Source organism: Apodemus sylvaticus, chromosome 15 (genome assembly GCF_947179515.1).
Source record: "Apodemus sylvaticus chromosome 15, mApoSyl1.1, whole genome shotgun sequence".
NCBI classification, from domain to species: Eukaryota; Metazoa; Chordata; class Mammalia; order Rodentia; family Muridae; genus Apodemus; species Apodemus sylvaticus.
Genome location: NC_067486.1, coordinates 83,505,364 through 83,530,964, shown reverse-complemented (window position 1 = coordinate 83,530,964; position 25,601 = coordinate 83,505,364). Strand labels below are relative to the sequence as shown.

The 25,601-nt window shown below is 49.7% G+C and overlaps 1 protein-coding gene across 3 annotated transcripts in view; it reads right to left on the bottom strand.

Moving 5' to 3' along the window:
* Nucleotides 1-25,601, bottom strand: part of Dgcr2 (DiGeorge syndrome critical region gene 2) — a 54,305-nt gene that overhangs the window by 2,391 nt on the left and 26,313 nt on the right. The window contains exons 2-9 of one of the 3 annotated variants that reach the window (XM_052157978.1): nt 25,326-25,448; nt 12,945-13,067; nt 11,383-11,602; nt 10,341-10,417; nt 9,820-9,996; nt 5,992-6,195; nt 2,181-2,333; nt 1,152-1,388 (exon numbers count right to left, since the gene is read on the bottom strand). In XM_052157978.1, coding sequence (XP_052013938.1) covers nt 1,152-1,388; nt 2,181-2,333; nt 5,992-6,195; nt 9,820-9,996; nt 10,341-10,417; nt 11,383-11,602; nt 12,945-13,067; nt 25,326-25,448 — 1,314 coding nt within the window. The remainder of the gene's footprint in view (nt 1-1,151; nt 1,389-2,180; nt 2,334-5,991; nt 6,196-9,819; nt 9,997-10,340; nt 10,418-11,382; nt 11,603-12,944; nt 13,068-25,325; nt 25,449-25,601) is intronic. The other 2 variants (XM_052157979.1, XM_052157980.1) reach the window with 2 other exon arrangements.

The window sequence follows — 25,601 nt, the reverse complement described above, 5'->3', positions numbered from 1 at the left end:
AAGGCCCGGGCGGGAGTGGATTCCTGTCCTAAACATGCCATGATTTCTGAGTGTTCAACAGGACTCAGGAGCGCTCCTTGCTTAATGTTCTGGAGACAAGAGTTCATCTTGCCACCAGTTTATGGAAGGTGAAATGCAGTGACTAAGTGGTCAGAACAAAGGGAGACAGAGGGAATCTTCCTCTCACTCAGCAGGGAGATAACACCCAGGGCTGCAGCAGAACTGTGGCAACCCTGTGGCAAAGGGGCTGGGTGGGAGCAGGCAGCCTTGGGAACGACTGTGCCAGCATTCCTCCAGTCTACCCTGCCTTGGACTTTGGGCTGTTTCTAAATGCTGGTGATGAGGCCTTGGCTATGAACAGTCTTCAGAACTCCAGCCCTGCTCTGAAGCCCTGAGGCTGGAGAAAGTGGGGATCTATAGCCATCTAGTGCAGTCTTGGCAAAAAGCTCTCTATCTCAACCCCTTTGTGGTGTGAAGATCCAAGAAGGGAGTCCACACTAGACAAACACACTGTCAGTTGAGCTGTGCCTCCAGCTGCGACTGTGGCCTCGAAGAGGAGTTTCTGACAATCTGTTCTGAAGGCGGGAATCCTATTCTAGTCCCAGAGCACAGCAGTGTTAGAGCCCCACTCTGCTACAGCGTGCAGGCCTGTTCGGAGCCAGGCATGCTCCACACAGGAGCAGGGCAGGACCCTGCCTGACAAACCAGGCTGGAGCAAGGGTTGAGTGCACTGGACACCCCTGGTCAGGGGAGAGCAGCAACCCTCAAAGCAGCCTTGACACAACAGGGGGAACTGGTGCAATGGTGTCTTTATGCTTTGGAACAAGCTCCTGAACAGGTCAGGACCAGCTCTGTCCTTAGAATCCCTACTGCCCAGCCCCCACTGCTTCACAAAATGGCCTGAGGTCCTGAGGGCTGTACCGCTAACAGGTGCTCACAGGAGGAAGAGAAGGCTGCTGTCCTCTGGCTCCCCAGAACTCTCAACACCCCTAGGGAGGCCAGGACCAAGCGCCTTCTGTGGGGGCAATCTTGGGAAGGCAGCCAGAAAGAAAGGAGAATCCCCTGGTCCCAGCAAAGCCTGTGGTCCTGAGCCTGAATTCCTGACAGTTCCTTAACAACTGCAGATTCCCTCTCCCTGGGGTGAACAGCACCTGCAGGGTCGTAGAACACACTGTCTGGGTTGATAGAAGCCTCATAGGGTGGCGGTGGATCATCCGGCTGGTCCATGTCTGGGTACTTGTAAGCTGTGTAAGGAGGCGGAGGGTCGTGGAAATGGAAAGTCCCACCTTCCCCGTCATCAGAAAGATGGAGTGGAGTGAGGCCTGTGCCAAAGCCATCTGGACCATAGTCAAAGCCAGGGATCCTCCGGCCAAGGTTGAAATGGTGCACTGTGCCATCAAAACAGAGAGACGGGAGGGAAGCTGTGACTTGGAGCAGACTGCTGGCTCCCACGCCTCAATCCCAGTGCCCCTTGCCTAGAACCAGCTACCCGCTTTGCCAGGCACATCTGACATATCACAAGACCCTGATTTGGCCAGAACCTTCCATCCCTGGGTCTCTCCAACCAAAGTGCCCTTACCCCACTTAGATGCAACCTGTTCCAGCCCTGTCACTGCACTGCAGGAGGAACCGTGCTTTGCTACAGTCCCCAGGGCCAACTCACTTTTGGGTGTCCATCTACTATAGGAGCTTAAGTGACCATAAGGCAGATCAGGAGAAATGCTGCCCAGGGCCTAGAAAACATGGGGACCCCTCCCCCAAGCACGTGGGATCCCTTGTGGCTGCTAGCAACCCTCCCAACCCTCTTAGTGCTAAGGAGGAAGATTTAAGTGAGGAGGAGAGGCGCCCACTGCTGTGGCTGCTCTATCTGAGCCCCTCCTCTGACTGAGACATTTTCTGAGCGCCCGCTGCTGTGGCTGCTGTATCTGAGCCTCCCCATCTCGAGAGCAGCCCGTACTCCATACTTGTAGCTCATCACGAGAAGCACGTGGTGACTGTTCAGGGATGCCGCTCTTGGTTAGGGCTGGGAGGGCCTAGCCCGTGTATACTCTCTCAGGTATCCCATTTCTCGGGCTCCCCAAGGTGGGTTCAGCCACAGGAAAGCAGTTGTGTGGCGACAGAGGGACACAGCTCAGACAGGGGGACCTGTGTGACTATTGTGACCCTTGGAGGGCACTCACAGTTGGCTCCAATCAGGGACTCGATGCGCTCCCGGCGCCGCTGGCGCAGCCGGTGGACCATGAAAAGCAGCAGCGAGAGGATGAGGAAAGAGGAGATACAGCTGACGACCAGGCGCAGTCCACCAGCCATGGAGTCAAACAGGCTGCTACCATCTATGAGGAGGGGGAGGAGGAAGGAAGCCAGCGGCTCTGAGAAAAGGAACTTGAAGGGCCTCGGGCGGGGGTGGGTGGTGGGAGATAGACAAATGCAGACATGTTCTGAGTGCTTGGGCTAGCCTGGGCTTCTCCCCTACACCCAGTAGCCTTTGCAATGCTCTGGATGACTTTTTAGTACAGAGGGTAAAAGAAAACTTTTCAAAATTGAGACTACTGACACAACACTGAAAATGCAAGGGGGAGCGCAGCTCCGAAGTCCCCTCGGACGGATGCCACTTCTCTGCTAGAGATAGGCTGGCTACCTGTCACTGTGTGAAATGCTGCTGTAACTGCCACTAAGCAAGGACACAGAGACTTCTGTTGACTGAGGTAGCTGGGCTGTGACATATCTTAGGGGCCAGGGGCCTTCTGAAGGATAAGTGTGTCTAACAGCGACAGAATAGCCTGCACTGAGGAGAGCTGCTACAGTGTCCTCCAAAACGGGCTGAGCCGAGATTCTAAAGGAAAGTCACCCTGGCCATTGGTCACAAAGCTTTTCACTGCAGCTGTGTCCTAAGCTGCAGCAGAGAGAAGTCACAGTCTCAGTGCACATCTCCTAAGACCAAGCCACCTACAATCAGGTACAAAGCAGAGAGCTGTACACAAAACAAACCATAGGTCAAAGGTCCCAAGGACACACGAGGCAGTTAGCCACTCCGCGCCAGGACCTGGTGCTGTCGAGTTTAACTCTTTTCCAGTCCACACAGACTTGTTTCCCATATGACTGATAGTGATTTTTTTTCCAGGTCCTTCACAATATAGTTATATATCTTCTTTGGTGAAGTACAAAATAAATGACGTTTAGTACAGTTGCATTTTCTTATTATTGAGGTTTTAGGGGATTTTTTCTGTTTTGTTTTGTTTTTGAGATAAAAATCTTACACATCCCAAGCTGGCCTGGGACATGCTGTGTAGCCCAGGACAGTCCCCACCTCTCCTCTGTGCTCCAGGCCTGGGCAGCCACGATCTAGCTTGCAGTGCTGGAGATCAAACCCAAGGACTTGTGAGTACATGCTAGGCGGACACGGTACGACCTGTCGTGTTCCCAGTCTCCAGAGTTCTTCATATATCTAAGGGAAGGATCTTGACAGAATTTAAGTACGTGGCATGTTGCCTTTTCCTGTCAGTGTATTTAGAGCAGCAAGTGGAAAGTGTAGTGACATCCAGCTTAGCAACCTTTTTAAGGGTCAGGCTTGTATTTAAATGTTTCACTATCCCATGGCAAAAGGTTTCTCCTCCTACTTTGTTACAGACATTTTATAAGGTAACATTTTCAGATCTAGCTAATGAGAGCTGTGAGCTCCTTTCTGAGTGGCAGGAACAGCACGAAGGCCTGCATAGCCAGCAGGCGGTCCTAGCACCGTCTGCTCCAAGTGTGCCTTCTCTACGGAGTCTCTCTTCCTTGTTATCAAATCGGAATTGAGCACACTGGGCTTGCTTCTGCCCTTTAATTCATCAACCACAGCTGTTCGTTCCTATCTACAGCACACGGTAGTCCCCACTGCGAGTCTGTCACCACAGACCCCTCTGTGTTCTCCCGCTTCTTCTGCAAGCCTGACGTCAGCCTAAGAGGCCAGCAGCCGCCTCTGGGAAGCTGTATGCTGGCATCTACAGGTCACTGGGGAGTTAGCGTCCGTGAACACGGTTCGTTTTAAGTCTGTTCTTGTTTTTACACCAGTGTTCTATGCTGGCAGCATGGACAGTGAGCAGCGCTTACAGTCAGACGTTTAGGAAACGTTTTGGGTGCTATTTTAAGTGGTACCTTCTTTAAATTTTCAGTGTTTAACTTTTATAGATAGTATACAGAAATACAATGGATTTCTGTGTATTGATATTACATCTAGACCATATGAAACACATTACTAGTTCTAGTAATTTTCCTGCAGATCCTCCAGGACTTTCTCTGTAATTACATCATTTAAAAAGAGTGATGTTAGCCCTGTCTCGAAAAACCAAAAAAAAAAAAAAAAATAATAATAATAATAAATAAAAAAAGTGATGTTTTGACTTTTCCCTTCCTCTTGCCATGACCATGATGGCCTTGAGGAAATGCTGACCCCTTGCATTACTGAAGGGAACACTAAAGGCGATTGCTGAGACTCACTCCATACTGTCTCCATTCCAGGAGGCAGGTTTGCTCAATTCCTCTATGAGAAAGACAAGAGACTGTAGGGAGGCCCAGCAAGGCAGACCCCAGTTAAGCTGCTGCAGAAGCACAGGCAGTGCCTGCAGAGGCTCTGGGCCTGTCCTGGACCAAGGGGCCGCTCTGCTGACAAGTCCCCAGGCGTAGGCAGGCTTGCTAGGCTAACTACAGCAAAGATGGGCCAGCCTGTCTGCTCTGTTGTTTCTGCAGAGCCCAGCAGTGGCAGGGCTGCACTGGAAGATTTCTAAGGAGTGGAACCCTCAATTCCTTATAAGGTAAAGAGCAGTATTAGATGACATAGCTCGCACAAGTTCGACTCCCACAGCTAACAAGGTGGAATATTGCAGCAATGTGGCTACTCTACAGGAAACTCTGTGACTACCCAATTAGTGGAGGTATGTTCATGACACTGGACAGATATATCCACTGCTGTGTGGAAAGGAAGAGGACCCGTGTCAGCCTCCCTGACCCCATGCTCTCTGCATCTGGTGTGTTTCAGGAGCACAGCCTCTGCACGTACTGCAGAAACTGCATGTCTGATGGTGCATGTGCTGGAATGACTGCTTCTGGGCAGCCTCAGACACAGTCTCTAAAGGACCGCTCTATTCTCCTACTTCGCTCCCCTCCTGAAGAGACAGTGATGGCTCTGTGCTCAGGGACAGTGCTCACTATCGCGCCTCTTTTCCTCAGGGTTAGGCCTGGAGAATGATGACATAATCTTCATGCCTCCCCAAGCTGCTATTTTGTGGGCCTACCCACATCACTTTCACACAGTGGCATTCAAGAAAAAAAAAAAGAAATTCATGCTTTTAATTCATACTCCTGAGACCCAAGTTCATGCTGAGATGTCAGTGGGTCTCAGGCACCACAAAGGAGGGCACCACGTGGTGTTCTGAGCAGGACTCAAACCTTCTGGGCTTCCTTCCAGGAGTGGATATAGATCCAGGGCTTTACATTGCTAGGTAAATATCCAAGCCCAATGAATGTTGTTTTGTTGCAGGTAGGAGGATAGTTATCGGAAAAGCTGACTATGCAGCGTGCACCTCAAGAGCTCCACCTAGTGGTGAAGAGTTTTATCTTAATACTAGCATAAAATCCTTAAAATATGGATGACTATAAGCAAGGACTATTTATTTCACAACTTTCCACATCTCACCATAACACGAGGAAGAACTCAAATGCATACATTGATTTCAAGTTTAGTTCTTACTCTTAGGAAGTGAAAGACAGGTCTGAAGCTGCCAAGCTGAACTATAAACAGTCAGCCATGTTGAGATTCAAGTTTATTGGTAAGGATTACCTTAGAGTGAGAAGCAGGTAACATGAGGGGTGGCAGTCACTGGGGCATGTCACCGATGCCCACCGGGCCCCCGAGCCAACTCTATCAGTACATGCTGCCAGCACTGCTGTGTCATAAACAACAAGCTCTTGAAAATCCTCATCACTGCTTTGGCCAAGGGGTGGCTGTCTCACCTGGGTCCAGGCACATGAACTTGCAGCACTCCTTGGGGTCCTTGCGGTACTGCTGACACCCCTGGGGCCGCTCACACAGGGCAGCGACACACATCTCAGGCTCCCCTCGATGGCAGGTGCAGCTCAAGCATGGGTCATCTCCCTTGGGAGTGAAGTAGAACCCTTCATCCACCACATTGTCTTTGATATCAACACACGTCTGACCTGCAAAGGGCGCATGCACACAGATGTGTTACCAGCAGCACTGAGCCCCATCCCCCCCCCTTGCACCTTTAGAGAGAGAGAGCAGGGTAACTAACTGAGGAGTGGGCCGGCTCTTCCATGCAGTCCCCCCTGTGGGCATACCATGGACCTGAGGTGGACACCACAGTCTGGGGAAAGCACAACTAGCCAAGACAGATGGAGCCCACTGCCTCAGAACAGGAGCGGCAGGTTTCAAGGCAAAGGTCCCCGGAGAAGCATTTGGTTCACTTATGATTATTTCTAAGTGCTATGGATATTAACTATTTAAAATTGGAATGTGTTCAGAATGAGTCTCTAGGCACTCACTGCCTGACAAGATGGTCCCCTCAATGATAGCCGTGTAGTAAAGTGCACAGTGACCTGGGAAACTAGAGCAGGGAGGACAAGCAGCCCCTTCCGCCAGCCAGCAGCCGTGGCTGGTGCGCAGGGAATGGGCAGAGGGAAGGAAACCACATGCGAAGCTCGCTCCTCTCCAAATGGCGAGGAGTCTGAAGAGACTTTAGAAATCTGACAGCTCTCAGTTAGAATCGGGGTCATCCCTCCTCACATAGCCATCGTGTTCAGGAGAAGAAAGGCAGAGATCATTCTCTGCTCCAACAGTGAGAAAAGAACAAGAGAAAGAAACAGAGTCCTCAGAACCATGGGAACCATTAAGCATCCCAAGAAGGTTAAGCATTGCCGTGTCAGACACAGTTCCAAGAGGAGAGAGGGGGCAGAGTGCTCTAAAAGACGGTGACGGAAAACTTCTCCAGTCCAGTAAGAAACACAACCTTACATTCAGAATACCCAACAAACTCCAAAAGGATTAAAGACAAAAAAAAAAAAAAAATCACAAATGGGTACATTACAGTGAAAATACTGAAAATCTAACAGGAACATCTAAACATTTGACATCAGCTACAAATGTGTTAGGCCTCATAGCTACCTTGTGACAGATTTTTTTAGCTATAGGCTAATTTTTTTAAAAAAAATAATTATATATATATATACATATATACATATGGCAACTCTCATAAGAGAAACCATCTAATGGGGGCTTGCTTACAGTTTCAGAGCCTGGTCTATTATCATGGCAGCATGCATGGCACTAGAGCTGCATCCTGACTCATGATGGGGCAAGGCGCACAGACAGACAGACAGGAGCCTCAGCTTTTGAAACCTCAAGGCCCACCCCTAGGACAGACTTTTACCAACAAGGCCACACCTCTTGGGTCTTCTGTTCCTTTCAGTAGTGTCACTCCTGGTGACTGAGCACTCAGCTGAGCCCATGGGCCGTCCTCCTTCAGAGCACCACAGATGGGAATGTTAGGCAAGAAATGCAGAGAGCAAGCGGACTCCAAGAGTGAAGGCACAGGGGAAGCGAGCTGCCCTTCAGAGGCTATGGAGCACACCTGGCGCACCAGTGGAGGTGGACACAGGAGGACACGGGAGGAAGATGCCATGCATGATTCTGGGCTGCAATCAGAGACTGGAAAAAATTAGCTCTAAAAGGAACTAGAACCATCATTCGAACCATGGACAAAGCTGGACCAATGCACTGTTCATGAGGGTACAGTCAAATGACATGTCCTGAGGTTGAAAACGTACTATGCTTATGTAAGAGTGTCGGTTCTCAGTGGTAAGACACGCACAGGCGTGTCTCAGAGGGCACGAGGAAATCCATTATACTCTGTGAACTTCACCTGAGTCTAATAAGTTACCTGAGGTCACTCCTGCTCTCTCCCCCTTGTCCAGTGCAGACGGTCGGTCCTATAAGGTCTTGGGTATCAAACACTCAAAGATAAGATTACCTTCAAGGTGTATAGATTTAAAGAATGGCATGGAACTGCTTCCCAATTTGCATACTGCAATGACTATAAAAGCTGACAGAAAAGCCAATCCCGGCCTGGGAGGCGGAGCTGGCCAGCCTGCTCTTCTTCTGCCGAGGCTTCAGCTTTCTAGCTCCCTACCCTGAGGGGAGCCTGGCAGTAGATGGTCAGAGGGCTCTCAGCTCCTGCTGGGAAGCCTTGGCCTCAGACAGCACAGCAGATGGTAGCAGGAAACACAGGACAGACAGCAGCAGAACGAGCGGGAAGCAGCCGCCTCTCAGCGTCTCTTCTGCTTGCTGCTGAGGACTCAGCAAAAGTAGGTGATCAAAACTCAAAGGAGGGCGATGAACTAACTTAAAGTCTGTATACACCAGAAAGTGGCCATGCCGCCATGGTCCAGCTCAAGATCTCTATCTAAAGGAAAGCTAATTGTCTTCACATTTTACAATCTGAATTATGAAGACAAAGTTGTAACAATAAACTTGAACTTCAGTTAGAAAACAACAGAAATATGAGCCAAGGAGAGTACAGACTGGGAACGCACCAGTCCTGGCTCACTTTTAACGAAGTATCAACAGATGAATTTCAGCAATGTAAGCTACACAAACCCACAAGGATAGGTAAACATCAGACAGGACAGCAGGCGCCTGCGCTCCCAGCTACTTAGGAGGCTGAGGACAGGCGCTCTTGAGCCCAGGTGCTCAGGATCAGCACAGGCAACACAGAGAAAACCTAGATCAAAACAAAGTCTAACCGGAAATGAACCAAGTGATAAGATGATTAAGGAAGGAAACCCCACATAACTCCAGAAAACACAGAGGCCGTCTAGTGACACACAGGACACTCTTGTGGCATGAATGCTCCTGGACAATTAGGAGCAGAAAGGATTGCTTTATTCCCTGGGACACTTTGAAAACCCTGTAGAAATAAATCATCGTCACGTTTGATGCTGAGCCTCTGAAGCACCCTCAGTACCTCATCAACACAGTAGTGGAGACCTCAGCAAGAAGAGGTGGAGAAATCTAGGAGTAAGATTCTAAAGTCACAAAACTATATGGACAGATGTGTAAGAGAATCCCACACGAAAAGAACTAGTTTAAAAAAAAAAAAAGCCAAACCTCCTAAAATTAGCATGGAAGGGAAGAAGGGCCGGAAGAGCAGAGGCAGAGAGACCGGGAACACCCCAGACACGGAGGTGCAGCTGACTCAAACTGACAGACAAGGGTCATAATAGGCCCAGATACCTGGCACAGGCCTGTGACCAAGTGGGGAAGGAAGGGAAGGCCAGCACAGCTGAGGACACCCCTAACTGGAACCACGATCAGCAGCTGTCAGCACTGTCAAGGCCAATCTGCTCCTCAGCCCTTCAGCCTGGAGGGCCAGTCCTAGCTTGGCCTGGTATGTCTACACTCTCAGTAGAACCCTTGATGTAATATTTGGGTGGGTATGTTGGCAAAGGGCTGGGGGACTCCTAATCCCACATGCTGGGGAAGAGAGGTCACACACATGGCCAGACAGGAGGATGCCTAGCTCAACAGTTACTAAGGCCCTGACAGCGCAGGCCACAGGCTTCCCAAGTCCTCAGCTCGGTATTCTCACTCAACGTCTTGAGAACACTGAAGCCAGAAAGCAAGAACTGTCCCTATCAGGGGAAAGGGAACCAGGGGTCAAGAACTCTGCTATGGTTGCTGGGGCCACAGAGCTAGAGGCCAGGTGGTGGCTCTACTTCAAAGCCCCATAAGGTTGGCACCTACTGGAGGCTGCCCCAGGAACTCACTTCTTTTACACAGAAATGAAGACTTCTCAGAGCAGCTCTCAGCGTGCCAGCTGTGGAGGTCATGGTGCCTCAGGGTAGGAAAGTGGAAACACTGAAGCTGGGCGCAGAACACATTGTCATTCTCAGACATGGCAGAGGCGAAGATGGGATCTGGGGGCAGGAACACTTCTGGGGAGCCTGTGGGGGAGACTAAAGGTGAGGCCAGACATGCCAAGCCTTTGGCGGATTGTCACAAACAGTCCTCAAGGAGGTCCTAGTGTGAACAGGACACCAACTGCAGGGCTGGAGGGCTGCCAAGATGTGGAGGCTGCTGCAGCTCCAGAGAAGGTTCTGGAACACAGGGCTTGACTGACCACAGGGCCTGAGCACAGGGCGGCAAGCTATCCCAGGGGCCTTCTTTGTAACTACGCCCCATTTCCACATGCCTTGTCCCACTTCGCGGACGTAGGCAGTGGGACTCCAGTGGTATCTTCTGAGTTAGCGCAATTCCTCGTTTCAAAATTAACACCCACGATACTTACCTTTGAATGCCACTTCCCAGCGACCTTCTAAGGAATGGTTCCGGCCAGTAATGACATACTGATAACCAACCCAGAGCCTGCAGAAGGCAGAAGGAAAAACCTTAGGACCGGGGTAAAGCAGCCATTGGGGACTACATGTGGACACATGTATGTACTTAAGAGTACTGAGGTCTTTTGCCTTTTTCTGGTCCCAGGGGTTCAAGTTTGCAAGGCAAGCACTCTACTCTTGCACCATAATGAGTTCTTCATTCTGGGGTAGACTAGAATTTTAACTCTACTGGCTCAGCCCCATAAGGAGCTGGTTTACCATACATGACATAACTGAAGTTTATCTTGAAATGGTCTCTGGCCACTTGCTTCTTAGATCACCATGGTCCCCTGGCAGAATGACAGCTGTGCCAATGTCAGGAGGCAGCAGGTGACCGACAATGAACACTGGCTATTGTTTGGACCCAAAGCACTGTGCTTCCTTCTAGAGAAGGGGAGGCACCTGGCTACCTTTCTACCTTCTACCCCCCCAGCACGGATAGGGCACACGGTGCAGCTTTCTGAAAGCAACGCAGTGAGGACTACTGAGCCTTTAAGATGGCTGCCATTTTCTGTCTCCCCTAGATGAGCAGGCCTGTCTCCTCGGGGGCAGGCTCTGCAGATGGCCTGAGATGTGCCTGGCACACGCCTCTGCACCCATCAACGTCACGTGTGCATGCACTTGGAAGCCTACGGTTTCTGAAAGGGAGGACTCAGCAGGGCCCCAGGACACAGGCGGCAGAGGCGACAGTCCTACTGCCTGTGTGTCCTTCTTATGCTCAGAGCCCCACACAGAGCAGCCCTTTGGGATGCAAGCTAGTACACTCTGGCCACAGTACCAACTGCGGCTGTATCCACAGGGGAGATCAACAAGGCCCTGTCCTCCTCCTTTCTTTATAAGCCCCCCAACTTCCACCTTGATATCAAACTCTCCTGCTTGTCCTGAGGGGATCACCTTCCTCCAGGGTGGGCTGCTGGTGAGTGCACAGTGGTGAGGACTCTGACCAGGACTCACTTGCGCTGGTCTTTCCAGCCGAAGCTCCGCTCGGGCTGGTCCCATTCCTGGGCTAGGACAAAGCGCAGCTCTTGGTCAGTGGAGAAGGTGGCGAGCGAGCCATTCACACGCTGGCAGGTCTGGGCGGCGTCCCAGTAGTTCTCCCCACTGAGGTAGACCCGGTAGCAGCTGGCTGTGCCTTCATAGTGGTGCCACCCGCTCGGGCATTTCCCTAGGAAGCATGAAGAAAGGAAGGGGAGTTGTCCCCCAAATTAGGATCATGATTTCAAAAGTGGAATTACATGTGCTGTATCAACAACAGCTACACTTCAGAATCACCTTGGCGAACTAGCACTTGTGTTTTAATTTTCATCTTATGAGTGTGGGTGTTTTACCTACATGTATCTGTATAGCATGTGCATTCCAGGCCTGCAGGGGCCAGAAGAGGGCGTCAGATCCCTGAATTAGAAGTTACAGATGGTTGTGAGCTACAGTGTGGATATTTGTCACAAACCCAAGGCTCCTGGAACAGCCAACAAATTCTCATGTTCAGCTTCCAAGTATGTGTGACTGAGTTATTAACAAAGACTTGGAGTCAGAGGAAGGGATGGCAAAGGGACCCCATCCGAGGCATGCGACACAGTACTGTGCGCATGGGCCGCAAGCTGGAGAGCACTGTGCTCACGTTCCACTCCTTAGGCAAGCACGGGGAATGCATGGGGACTAGCAGCCTCTCAGAAGACATAGTATGGCTCGATATACACAGGACACACTCCTGAGGGTAGGGATGGGGCAGCATTTAATTCAAGTTTCTCACACCTGCTTCCACAGTCCCACATTCACTCAGTCTCACGCCGACCAACGACTACAGCTCCATGTAAGGGCAGGAGCTCTGAGGTGTGTTGGGAGCCTGCAGGGTGGCTAACCTTCCAGGGCCCTCGCTGGCAGACTGTGCTGGCCTTAGGCAGTTACTGTAGGTTGGGGGCCAAGCCCTTGGACTGCTGACGGTCAGTCAGCACAGACGACGGGCAGTAGCTGAGTCTGTAAAGTGGCTCTCCCGTGCTGAGGCTATGAGCTAAGAGCTCACAGAGACTGGAAAGCAGCTCCCTGTCTGTGCCCACTAAACAGGCACATTGAGCGCTTTCCTGCTAACGGTCTGGCATTGTGGTGCGGAAGGGGGCCATCCCCTCCGCATGTCTGCTGGGAGGAGGGATGCTGACTGTGCTTTGCACATCTTCAGCTTTCTTACACTCCACCAGGAGTTCAGGGTCATGGACTCTGCATGCACTAATCCCTAAGAAAGGGAGAATGCTCAGTCAGTATTACTCCTCTGAAGGCAGCACTGTGCTTTAGAACCTGCCTGGGCACCAAGTCTCCTTTACCACTTGGAAGCTGGATGCCCTTGGCAGGCCAATGTGCAGCCTCACTCACGTCCCCCCAGCGTCTTCCAGGGCTGCTTTACACCCATCCCCTCGGCAACGGCAACGGCCTGAAGAGAGCCGGGGCTGAGCAAGGCCTCAAACTCAAGGGGGCTGACAAACACTTCAGCGACGACGTTGCCTTAGGGCAGGCCTGCAACTTACTGCTGAAGCGGACAGGCTGAGCCACATTCACTGTGTGGAAGTGTGCGGGGTCGCCGCCTCTGGTCCGCCCCTGCCGCAGATCCACAGTTTCCTTCCCATAAGGACGGGCCTCTCCAGTCACTTCTGAAAGCAAAGGAAGCATCTGTGAGCTCAGCAGCAGCAGCAGCAGCAGCAGGCAGGGCACAGCTTTGTGGTGAGCCAACGCCGAGCCCAAAGGCCGCTAGCTCAGGGCTGGGAAGGCCTGGCTGGGGGTGGGGGGTGGGGGTGACATCAGGAGTCACATTCGACCTGGTTTCTGGTGAAGCATACCTTTCACTTTGCTGAGGATTGTGAAGCAGGAATGGCTAACTCGGGCTGTGCAAAGAGTGCATGTAAGGGACAAGACCCCATTTAAAGGGCCTAGGTTTAAAAGTTAAAATGTATCAACCATTATTAAGAGAGACTTTAAGTCTCTTAAGTCTCCTGTTTTTTCTATGCAAATCCTTAAAAGTACTGGGATGAGGTCAGTGGTAGTACAGCAGCCAGTGAGCACGGGACCAGGGGCTCCCTCTTCATATAGAAAAAAGGAGGGAAAAGGGGGCAGGGATGTCTGCTTACCCTCCTACTGCTGTGATAAGGCACCATGACCAAGGCAACTTGTAAAAGAGAGCATTTAATCTGGGGCTTACAGTTAGAGTCCATGATTATGGCGTCATAGCTGGGAGCATGGCAGCAGCGGGCGGGCAGGCGGGTGGGCGTGGTGCTGGAGTAGTAGGCAATAGCCTACTTGAAATATAAGCCAGAAACAAAGACAAAAAAGCTGACTGCGAAGGAGTGAGCTTTTCCTTTTTTTTTTTTTGAGACGGGTTCTCTGTGTAGCCCTGGCTGTCCAGGAACTCACTCTGCAGACCAGGCTGGCCTCAAACTCAGAAATCCTCCTGCCTCTGCTTCCCCAAGTGCTGGGATTACAGGCGTGCGCCACCACTGCCCGCCCGGCGAGCTTTTAAAACTTCGAAGCATTCCCCTGGCATCGTGCCCTCTCCACCAAGGCCACACCTCCAATCTGCCTTCTATGCTGGGGCGGAGCTCACTTTCCTAGACTTGGGACATTTTCTGCTGTTTGTACTAAAAATATTTTCTGTTTCTGGCATGGCCTTCTTCTCCAGCTACACCCATGGTTTGTAGACAAGGCTTTCTCAGTGTTCCCTGCACGCGCCGTTTGTGTGTATTTAAGCTCTCCCTAAGGTTCCAAGAGGCGTGCGCACCTCCCCCCAAGCCCTGACGGTCTGTTTGCCCTTGCTCTCCTCTCTCTTTCTCTCTCCCTCCTCCCTCTCGCGCCCCTGCGCTTGTCATCTGCCTATGTGGTTATCTTTTCAGTGTGGCTCTGACTTCCTTGTTTCGTTCATCTTTGTCTCCTTGAATTTACTCTTTAGTTTCTTGAAAAGTTTCATCACACTTTTGAGTTCTTTGGAAATTCATCTAAGTCCCTGTTACTGGGGTATTTGATTCAAGGATTGTGCATTTTAGATGAGATGTGTTGTAGGGGCATTTGTGCTTTCTTTTAAAGTTTTATTGTGTGTAGGTCAGAGGACAACTTTTCAGGATTCAGTTTTCTTTATCCCTGGATCTGGGGATTAAACTCAGGCTGTCAGATCAGTGGCAAGCACTTACCTGCTGAGCCATTTTGTGAACCTTCATTCTACTTATGTTGGGGTTGGAATCAGGAATTAGGTTACTGGTTAAACTTTTATTTTGTCACCTTTCTTAAGGAAAAACTAGGAAGTAATAGGAGTTGAAGTATTGCTTTTGCTCTCCTGGTGTTCAGAGTCTGAGGCTCCATTAGCACTCCTCCTACATTAGCAGAATCTATCTGGAACAACTAACAGTCTATGCACAGGGATAAACCCTCTATGAAAATAGTCAACTACAAAGTCATCACTCTCTAAAAAAAACCTGCATACAAACCCACAAAAACAGACAAATAACACATAGACAGACAGACACATACACACACATGCATGCACATACACTGAGCAACAACTCCTCCCCAAATAATCATCCCTTAAGTCCTAATTTGAGATACTATTAATACTGTGTGTATTTATATGTCACTACGGACATGAGTGGAAAGAAAAGCAAAAAGAATGCCCCCCACACACACACAACACGACTGGTGATCAGTACTGGTGTGATGGAACGCAGAGATGACAGCAGGGGAGAAACTATAGGGGCAATAAAGTAGGTGGGAGGGCGAGGGAGGCGCAGCACAGGTAGACTACCATGAGGAGGAAATACCTGAGAGAACAGTCCCACTGCGTTCTGGTAAAAGCAAGGAGCCAGGAGAGAGACGGGTAAGAGGAAGGGGGAGGGAGGAGGAGAGAGGGAAGGAAAGGAGCCCAGGACTGGTCTCCTAGAGACTGGGTGTTACACAAAGAGGAAGCAGCCCATGGAAACCTACTGGCCTGCTTGTCAATCCCCTCGCCTCTCCCCTTCCTTCTCAGCCTTCTTCCCACTTTTCTGCGATAGATTTCCTGCAGCCGTTCTTCCCTCCCAGCTTCCCTCTGCATGATAGCGAAGTCTCAAACAGGATTTCCCTAGGTGCTGAGCGCATGCTGGCCACATTTCTTTCTTTCTTTTTTTTTTTTTGCTGGCCACATTTCTAAGCAGCTCTTGCCAGTGTCCTTCCCGTGAGCTCTTGGAACCTGTGCAACTTCTCAAGTGCACTTCAGTTCCGCCAAGGGCTTACGGCTGGCTGAGCACTGTGCAAACACTCGGCTCTTGGGTTGCCAAACCCGAGACAGAACTCTTCTGCCCTGCAGGGTGGCCAAGGGGTTGTCATCTAACTGCCCTGTTTTCTCAAGCGTTTACAGAGGGCCTATGACTCTTAGGACTGTGCCTGAGTGTCACCTCCATGTTCCTGGGGGAAAAGGTTTCTGTTTGAGATAGTCTCGCTCTGTAATATGGGCTGTCTTGGTCTCCTAAATACTGAGATCACATGTGTTGAGCAGACAATGTGGTCTGGGATTTCTCACTTTTGTCAGTTTCACGGGAGGCAAAAACCCATGCCGGGCCAGCACACTGCCACAGAGCAACAGCCTCAAGCCTGCTTCCCACTTCCTCGCTTGTTTTAGGGCTTTGTCCATAGTCTCCTTTAGTTCCTTCAACATACATTTAAGCTATTATTTTAAAGTCTGTATTTCTTATATAAAAGCGCCATGAAAATAAAAAGGGGAAGCCGGGCAGTGGTGGCACATGCCTTTAATCCCAGCACTTGGGAGGAAGAGGCAGAGGCAGGCAGATTTCTGAATTTGAGGCCAGCCTGGTCTACAGAGTGAGTTCCAGGACAGCCAGGGCTACACAGAGAGACCCTGTCTCGAAAGAAAAAAAAAAAGAGGTCTCTGTTTTTCTGCAGAGACGGCCATGGCCCTTCTTTGTCTGTGTAAAGGCGCCCGTCTCTCCTGATCTTTGAAGCCCTGCCCTGTGCTAGAGAAGGGTAAGTACTTAGCAGGGCTGCTGGGAGCTTCAATCAATGTGAGATGACTTTTGTTAAAGTCTTCTCATAGCTCCTTGTTCATGGTCTTGCCAGTGCTTTTCCTAATTTCTACATGCCTCCCCCCCCCCCCCCCCTGTAAGTATACTGTTGCTCTCTTCAGACACTAGAAGAGGCCATCAGATATCATTACAGATGGTTGTGAACCACCATGTGGTTGCTGAGATTTGAACTCAGGACCTCTGTGAACCACCATGTGGTTGCTGGGATTTGAACTCAGGACCTCTGGAAGAACAGTTAGTGCTCTTAACTGCTGAGCCATCTCTTCAGCCCTTCACACAAACTACTTTTAAATGTATTCGTATCCCTTTTGAAAGACTCCCCCAGGCAGAAGCTCTCTACCTTCCTAATGTGACCCTTTAACAGTTCCTCATGTGGTGACCTTAACTATAAAATTATTTTTTTATTGCTACCTCACAACTGTAATTTCGCTACTGTTGTAAATATTTTTGGAGACAGAGGTTTGCCAAAAGAGTCACAATCCATAGGGTGTGTGTGTGTGTGTCTGAGACAGGGTTTCTCTGTTGTGGCCCCGGCTGTCCTAGACCAGGCTGGCCTCGAACTCAGAGCTCTACCTGCCTCTGCCCCACTGCACAGCCCCTGCCCCTGCCCCTGCAGGTGTGCAGCCCCCTTCATTTTCAGAACTCCTACACTCCATTGGGCGCAGCCTTCTCACCTGCCACCTCACATCATCAGGAGAAAGCGGCAGCAGCTTCTCAGGGAGCTGTCCAGCTAGGGACACTACACAAGGCTGAGGTGGACACTGGGAACCATGTGGCATAAACACAAATAAAGACAATATTGAGCTGGGCATGCTGCTGTGCACCTTTAGTCCCAGCACGCAGGAGGCAGAGGCAGGTGGATCTCTGTGAGTCCAGGGCTAGCCTGGTGTACATAGCTCATTCCCCCCTACATAGAGACCTTGTCTCAGCATGTATACATGCATGTATCCCAGAGCAAAACTTAAGAGTCAGGTCAGATTGGTCTAAACTATGTAGCCAAGCATAGCCTTAACCTTTGATCCTCTTGCCTCTACCTTCCCAGTGTTGGGACTCCAGGCAGGTCCAACCATCTCTATTCACACAACGCTGGGGTCAAACAGTCTACCAACTCAGCTATGCTGCTAGTCCTTGTGCTTGTTTGTTTTTGAGACAAGGTCTTGCTCTATAGTCAGGAAAGCTTTGAACTGGCAATCCTGCTTCACCTTCCCAAGAGCTGAGGTGGGCATGTAAGCATCTGAGCAGCTGAGCACAGTTTCATCTGGACTAGGTGTCTTCTTGGTAGATGGAGACTGCTAAATCTTTCTGAGAGGACAGAGTCTTTGTCCAGCCTCTAGTTGCTTTGGAATGTTTCTGTGGCAGAGAGTGAGGACTTAGAATTTCCTAGACTGCCATTTTATTAAGTCAAGATATATATGTATACATGTATGTGTATGTGTATGTATATGTATATACATATGTATATATGTATAGCTTTTTGTTTTTGAGACAGGGTTTCTCTGTGTAACCCTGGCTGCCCTGGCCTCAAACTCAGAGATCCACCTGCCTCTGCCTCCCGAGCATTGGGATTAAAGATGTGTGCTACCGTTGTCCTGCCAGAACATATTTTTAAAGTTTTCTTTACTCTGTGAGTTAAGGTGTCAGTAACTGGTAAGGTCTCACTGCAGGGTCACTGCACGGCAGGCTTCTCTCCAAGGACCCGAATGCTCCATGTATCTATCCTGTTATACAACAGGATATCCTGAATTAACCACTATTCCACACACTGAAGAGTTGCCTCAGGTAATCATGCTCTGCCTCTCCTAGCTTAGAATGCTGTGTTAAGTCTGTTGAGCAGCCATAGAGTCCAGAAGTACTGACTGCTTTTCATGGTTAAGAGGAAGACAGTCTAGGTAAGCAGACTGTGGACACTGGCTTGAGGCACAGCTTTTTAGCTGGGAGCCTTCTCTTACGGCTATTCCAGTGACAGACCTGTTTATCTCCAGATAGACTCTTCTGATCTGATATAATCCTTCTTAATTCTCCCCTAGGCGTGCCCACGTGGCTCCCAACTCCAACAGAGAGAATGCAACAGTGAAAGGAGCAGACGGCCTTCGGCTTGCAGTCCCTGGACAGGCCCAGCCACCATGCTTCCAATCCCTGGTGTGTGTTGTAGCTGCCGACTGCTGCAGACTGCACGGTCCCCTCACATCTTCATTCCCAACAGTCCTGTCTCCTACCTGTCTCCTTTGGACTTGCTGTTGTCACTGGATTGAACAGGACTAGAAAACATACCTATGATGTTTTGGTGGGAGGAGTCAGTTGTGCAGAGTGGATGGAGAAGGGAATAGTGCTGAGACTCTCACCAGTCCTAACTCAGTCCCTGCCAGTCTGTCACCTCTTAATTTTCAGGGACTCTGCGGGGAAAGTGCATTTCTTATTGCTCTCTTCAGGAGGCTCACGCTGCAGCTGCTGTCGGGTTCCGGCAGTTCGCACTCTGTCCCTATTGCAGTTCTTTAAATCTATAGGCACTTGTCTAGAGTTCAACACTGGGACCTAAGGCAGGAGGAGCTTGTGAGCCTAAAAGTTTGAAACCAGTCTGAGCAACATAAGTTTGTCTCCTCAAATAACAATCTACATCAGTATTCCAAAGAATGAAAGCTCTAAGCACAAGGGAAATGTAATAATGAACAAAAGCTCACCTGATGAGCTCCCTCACACCGCCCGCTCCTCCCCGTTCCTGTCCCTGGTTTCCTACCAGGGAAGGACCAAGAGCAACTTTGGAGGGACCGTCTGCCACTGAGCCATGGTCCTCCTGCAGCACGCCAGTGCTTTCCTCAGTTTCCACCTTACCAAACAACGGTGAGAGTCCCAAGCTATCACACCTCCAACACTCAGTTTTGCAGACAACTTAATTTCTGCCAGCCTCGGGTGTGCAAGCAGTCTCCCACCCAGCCTTTAGAGTACTAACTTGTATAGCTCTGTGTTTAACTCTAACTTGTAGGTGGAAATTCCCTAATTGTTTGATTGGGTAAGTAAATCACTAGGGGAAGATACAGAGGCAGGTTTTCCAGGTCCCAGGAGAAAGAGGAGGAGACAACATAGAAGGCTTTCCGGCCAGGCTGTGAAGCGGAGAAGAAGGACACCATGTAGGCCTGGGGGCTATTATAGCAGTCTTCACCACCAGATGAATTGTAATATAGAATAGCTGATGAGTTTAGGACAATAGACTCAGCTCCCAGCGGTTGTAGCATCTGGCTGATTTTAAATATTGTCTGGTGTTTTCTATTCGTGGCTACTCAGGTGGGCAAGAGAGAGCTAGCACAGCCGTGTGGCGCTCACTGGTGGTTGGTGGATGGTCGGTGTAGCGTGATCACGCAAGTGTTAGCTAGCCGTGGGAGCTGAGGGAGGCCAGGGAGGTCATTAGAGGCTAGTGAAGTCAGCCTCAAGAGGCCGAGAGACCCCAGGAGGAGCTCTCGGGAAGAGGCAAGCAGTTAGCGTGGGGTTTAAAATGACACACAACAGTAACTGGTAACTTTTCTGAGAAAGAGCTGGTCCTTAGGAGCTGTGGTCTTTTTGGCACAGACTCAGTGGGGCCTGATAGTTGCTGATTTGGCCAATACACCTAGGGATGTGCCTATTTCTGAACCCCTCAAGTGCTGGGATTACAACTTTAGCTCACAATCTGGGGGTCAAACTTGGGTTCTCAAGCTCGCTCGTACGGCAAACACTTTACCGAGTCATCTCCCTGGCTTCCACTTTACTGTTTTATAGCTGATACTTTCAATTTTTTATTAGTGCCCTTTTGTTTGTTTGTTTTTCAAGACAGGGGTTCTCTGTGTAGCCCTGGCTGTCTTAGAATTCACTCTAAACTAGGCTGGCCTTGAACTCAGAGATCTGCCTGCTTCTGCCTCCCAAGGGCTAGGATTAAAGGTGTGTGCCACCACTGTGCAGCTTTTATTAGTGTCTTTTAATATAGGGAAGATTAAAGGTAAATCTAGCAAAAACAGCTGTTTTTAAGATAATTTAACCTCCTTATCAAAGCTGATATTCACTTAGACTGTCTTTAAATTTTTTCTTTACTCTAAACAGTTATTTTTCTGTGTTTTGAGTTAGGGATCCAATTTCATTTTTTTCCCAATTGTCACAGCTCTGTGATATAATTCTGTGTCACATGTCTTGCATCTATCTATAGCCAGTAAAATTTTCTCTCTTACTCAGGCCATTTGGTGTCTCCCCTCCCTAACCAACTCTGAAGTAAAGCTTGCTTCTTACAGGCACAGCTCCTTACTCCTTCAGAATGATCTAAAGAGACAGACGCCTCCTCACACCTTAGACTTGAAGCCCCATTTGCACAGAACCCCAGGCATTGTTTACTATAGAGAATAGACACGCCCAAAGCTGGAAGCAAAGCAAAAGGAGTCAAGCAGACACCTCCACAGCCAATCCTGAACGCTGTCTGCAGGAGACTGGAGCTAACATCAGAGGTGCTCTTAGCCCTACAGCAGCTGGTGGTCATAGCAAGTGTGTCCCAAACAAGCTGATGTTCGCACACGAGGACAGGGAAGGGGGCCTCTGCCTCCCCTTGCCAGCACCTCCTAGAGTCAAAGGACACACTGCGTAAGCATGCCACCTATTTCCATTTCAAAACCTGTGAAGCTGAAGCGCGTCCTTTCTGTGATGTCAGCCTTTGAGAGGAAGCGTGGACTTGGCTTCCATCTTGAGTTTTAGGCCACCTTGGGCTACATTATTTGTCTCAAAATAAAAACAAAGCGGTAACAAGACAAAGGCTGCAGTCACTCCTGTCTGGCTGCCCCCACTTTCTCTGTATCTATATGCACTCTTTAGACTTGCCTTTGGAGGGTAGGGCAATGGAATAATATGGTGCGGCCAAGTCAAGAACATCTCGTGTTCACACACCAGTGGCCTCACTGAGAATGGCTGGGGCTTTTCCATTTGTACACTGTGTAGGAAGACCACAGCTTTTAGAACACAAGTGGTTACCCACTAACCCTCTGCTTCTCCTGTGAAAGGATCTCCCAGCCTCCATGTAGCCCTGGTTGTCCTCACACTTGGGGAACTCTTATTGCTTCAGCTTCCTGGGTGCTAGGATTACAGGCATGAGTCACGGTGGACAGTTATTTTTAAAGTTAAAAAAAACCAAAAAACTAGAAAAAGTAATAAAATTTCAGCAGCTATTAAGGAAGTAAGATAAGCTATCATATTGTTCCTGTGTGTTTTCATAAATTCCTCAGAAATAAGAATGAATCTGCTCCCACACAGCCTGTGACCTGGCAGTCCACTACAAGTACCAACACTGAGATAAGGCCAAGAGAGGTAAGTCCTACTGCGGCTCAGTCCTCAGTCCTCCAGACACCACGCCTACCTGTCATGCTCAGAGCAGCAAAAGACTACTCCACTGCATTAGACGTCTGAAAAGCACAGCAATCCACAAAAGCGAGGAGCCGAATCCTCCTCTGTGGCAGGCCACGGGGCCTGAGAGGGAAGTGAGACCTAGTCTCTGCTTGCACAGTCTGGAGCAGTGCCTCTGAGGCTCTGTGTAAGTGCACAGTCTGGAGCAGTGTCTCTGGGGCTCTGTGTGAGTGCACAGTCTGGAGCAGTGTCTCTGGGGCTCTGTGTGAGTGCACAGTCTGGAGCAGTGTCTCTGAGGCTCTGTGTAAGTGCACAGTCTGGAGCAGTGTCTCTGGGGCTCTGTGTAAGTGCACAGTCTGGAGCAGTGCCTCTGAGGCTCTGTGTAAGTGCACAGTCTGGAGCAGTGTCTCTGGGGCTCTGTGTAAGTGCACAGTCTGGAGCAGTGTCTCTGAGGCTCTGTGTGAGTGCACAGTCTGGAGCAGTGTCTCTGGGGCTCTGTGTAAGTGCACAGTCTGGAGCAGTGTCTCTGGGGCTCTGTGTGAGTGCACAGTCTGGAGCAGTGTCTCTGGGGCTCTGTGTGAGTGCACAGTCTGGAGCAGTGTCTCTGGGGCTCTGTGTAAGTGCACAGTCTGGAGCAGTGTCTCTGGGGCTCTGTGTAAGTGCACAGTCTGGAGCAGTGTCTCTGGGGCTCTGTGTAAGTAAGTGTACAGGCTTCAGAGCAGCAATAAGCTTATTTCATTTGAAGGAAACCAAGAATCATTTGATCGTTCACAGTTCTCCAAAAGGCCATCCCTGTGGGCCTCATTCTCTCAGCAATCTTACAGTGGGAGGCTTCCAGTGTGGCCTCACTGGTCCTCACCAGCACTGGGTGTCAAGTGCTGGGAAGTCGATGTGTGTATGGGGGTGGGGGGTGGCAGCAAGTGAGCTTCTGAGTTCAAGGCCAGCCTGGTCTACAGAGCAAGTTCTGAGACAGCCAGGGCTACACAGGGAAACCCTATCTTAGGGAAACAAACAAACAAGAAACCCTTCAGGCTGGCCCAGGCTGTACCACCCTTGGCCCCTAGGAGCTACAGTACACCTTTGCTACCTCAGTTTAGGACCCATCCATGGAGAAAAAGACCTCAAGGTTAGGGCCCATCCAGAGAGAAAAAAGACTCCACATCCTTTGAGCTTGTGGTCTTGAAGGAGAAATGCAAAATGGGCCCCTTAACAGTGAGAATTAACCAGCAGTTCTAGATGTGCTAAGAAGACAGATCAGGTGATTCAGCCAGAGGGACAAAGGAACATTTTCAGTGTGGCAGCTGGCATTTGAGACAAGTCTTGAAGGAAGGCAGGCACAGAACAAAGAAAATTCCAAGAAAACCAGGACACAAGCATCTCGGAGTTACAAGGATGGACACAGGAAGCACATCAGCTGATATAGACATCAGTGGCTAAACGCTCGGCAAGGAAGAGCTCCGCCAGACAGTAAAGGGCTCTCAACCAGTCTCAGGGTACAAATTTTTTTTTTTGACAATTTCTTAACTATGTAGACCAGGTTGGCCTCAAACTCAAGAGATTTACCTTTTTCTGCCTCCCAGGTCCTGGGATCAAAGGTCTGCACCACCACACACAGCTTAAGATTGTGATTCTTGAGTTGTAGTATGACTGATCAAATTGATAGAATTGGTATTCTAAAGGACTTACTAATAGATTTGCTTAGGAGACATTGAGTTCCCCAAGTGGAAGTTAGCCAAAGGGGCAGTGCCTCCAAAGTACCCCAAGAAAAGCAGTATGCTACCAGGCCTGTTAAGAGATTTGAGAGTTTAGGATGCTAGGATATAACTGTATCTTCAGTAGGCCTGAATACCTCTTAGGTCGTCACTGGGGACAGCTCTAACTTAGGACCAGCCATTGTGCCCTGAGTTACACATTGAAGACACACCTCTAGGGGCTGGACAGAAGCTCAGGGATTAAGAGCACTTCCCAGCGTCCATCCACATTAGGCAGCGCACAATTGCCTATAACTCTAGCTCCAAAAGATTAATTCCCTTTTCTGTGATCCAGAAGTGCGCTCGCACATGCACATACACACACACACAAATAAAATAAATCTAGGCAAAAGAGCTATACCTCTAGCAGTCAGCTCCGCCGGTGGGTACAAAGTTCAAGTGGAATTAAGCAGAGCAGACTAACCGTTAGATGCTGACTTGGTGAGTTACTTAAGCACTGCTGCACTGCCGACTTGCCAAGCATGATTTCACTTGTCTCCTGAACAGAATGTCCAGGAGAAACTGCTAATGTGATGGCTGTTGCTCTTAACCGCCTGATGTCATCTATACTTCTGTGTGATGTTCTGGATTGCTTGCCCCACCTTGTGGCTTTCGAGGAGAAGCTGAGAATATACACTGGACCCATATAGGTGACGGACACTTCCTCTTATTCATGTTCACTCATATCAGAGTGTTTTTCCTACAAAGATCCCTGCAACAGGATCACAACCATCATTAAGTCCAGGCCTGCCATAAAGTCCCCTGTGCTCTTATCAGGAAAAACATAATTCTGTCAGGTGGGCAAGATGACTCTGGGTAATAATTATTTAAAACAGAACACACCGGTGTACTTAAATAATTCTGGTAATAAATAATATCTTCGCTATGTAAACCTATCTGCCCAGATTTGCAGTCTCCTGTCTCTGTTAAAATATTCCATGTGTGGCTTGGGGCCAGGACCTAAAAGAGATTTAAGGACACCAGTGTTATGTGGACTGCATGAGCCTGAGGTGTATATAAGTCAATGACATCTTCTTCATTTTGGAGCTGACTGGGAGCTGACTGTTACTCGGGCATTAGACCAGCTGATAAGGGCGACCAGGTAAAGAGCTTCCCTTCATCTGTAAGTGTGTGGAGTAATTTCTCACTGAGAAAATTACTATTCCATGACATGCCTTCTGATGACAGGCTTCATCGGAACCCTGAAGGACCCCGAGTCAGCGTGTGCATGTGCAGATCAGTGTCAGCAATCCCACACAGACATGAAGGGCACTCTGACCCTGCGGCCATCACAAGGCTCAACCTGGGGATGGGATGGATGTTATTACTCAGTGCTTTAAATTCATCTGGGTGCTGAGGTAGAAACAAGGCTATGTCTTTAGGAGCTTATAACTGGCCAAGAAAAACCCCAAGTGCCATGTCACTAGAGAAAGCCTGGGCCAGGGAAATAAGGGCAGCGCTAGTTTACAGTTTACACTTGTCAAGCTCAGAAGGCACTGATACCCAGAGCCAGTGAGCACACACACGACCCCTCCAAGGTTCTGTGAGTCCAGGGCTAATAGTACCTCAAATCCCCAGTGCTGCTAACTCATGAGTTCCACAATCAGCCCACGGCCAACACTTTTTAAAAAGCTAAGAATGGGTCAACTCATACCACCCTTCCAATGTGCACAGACCACACGGATTGCCTGGTCACGCTCCATCCCTGTGGGAGACGACAGCAAAGAGACAGGTGGACCCGCATGCTCACCTGGACAGTCAACTTCATCACTCTTATCTTCACACGTGGGCCAACCGTCACACTGCCAAGGGAGGGGTATGCACTGGATGGTACCACTGTGACACTCGAACTGCTCAGGGTTGCACCGAAGCTCTGTGGAACAAAGGGTAACAGGCTGTTGAGGAATTGCACAGAAGCAGAACTGTACAAGGGAAGCGCTCTGCTCACACCACTGTGGCCCTGGGAAAGCAGTCCAGCAGCTCAGTGGGCTGCCCATGACTGCTTCCTCAGCAGGGTCTGAGCTGG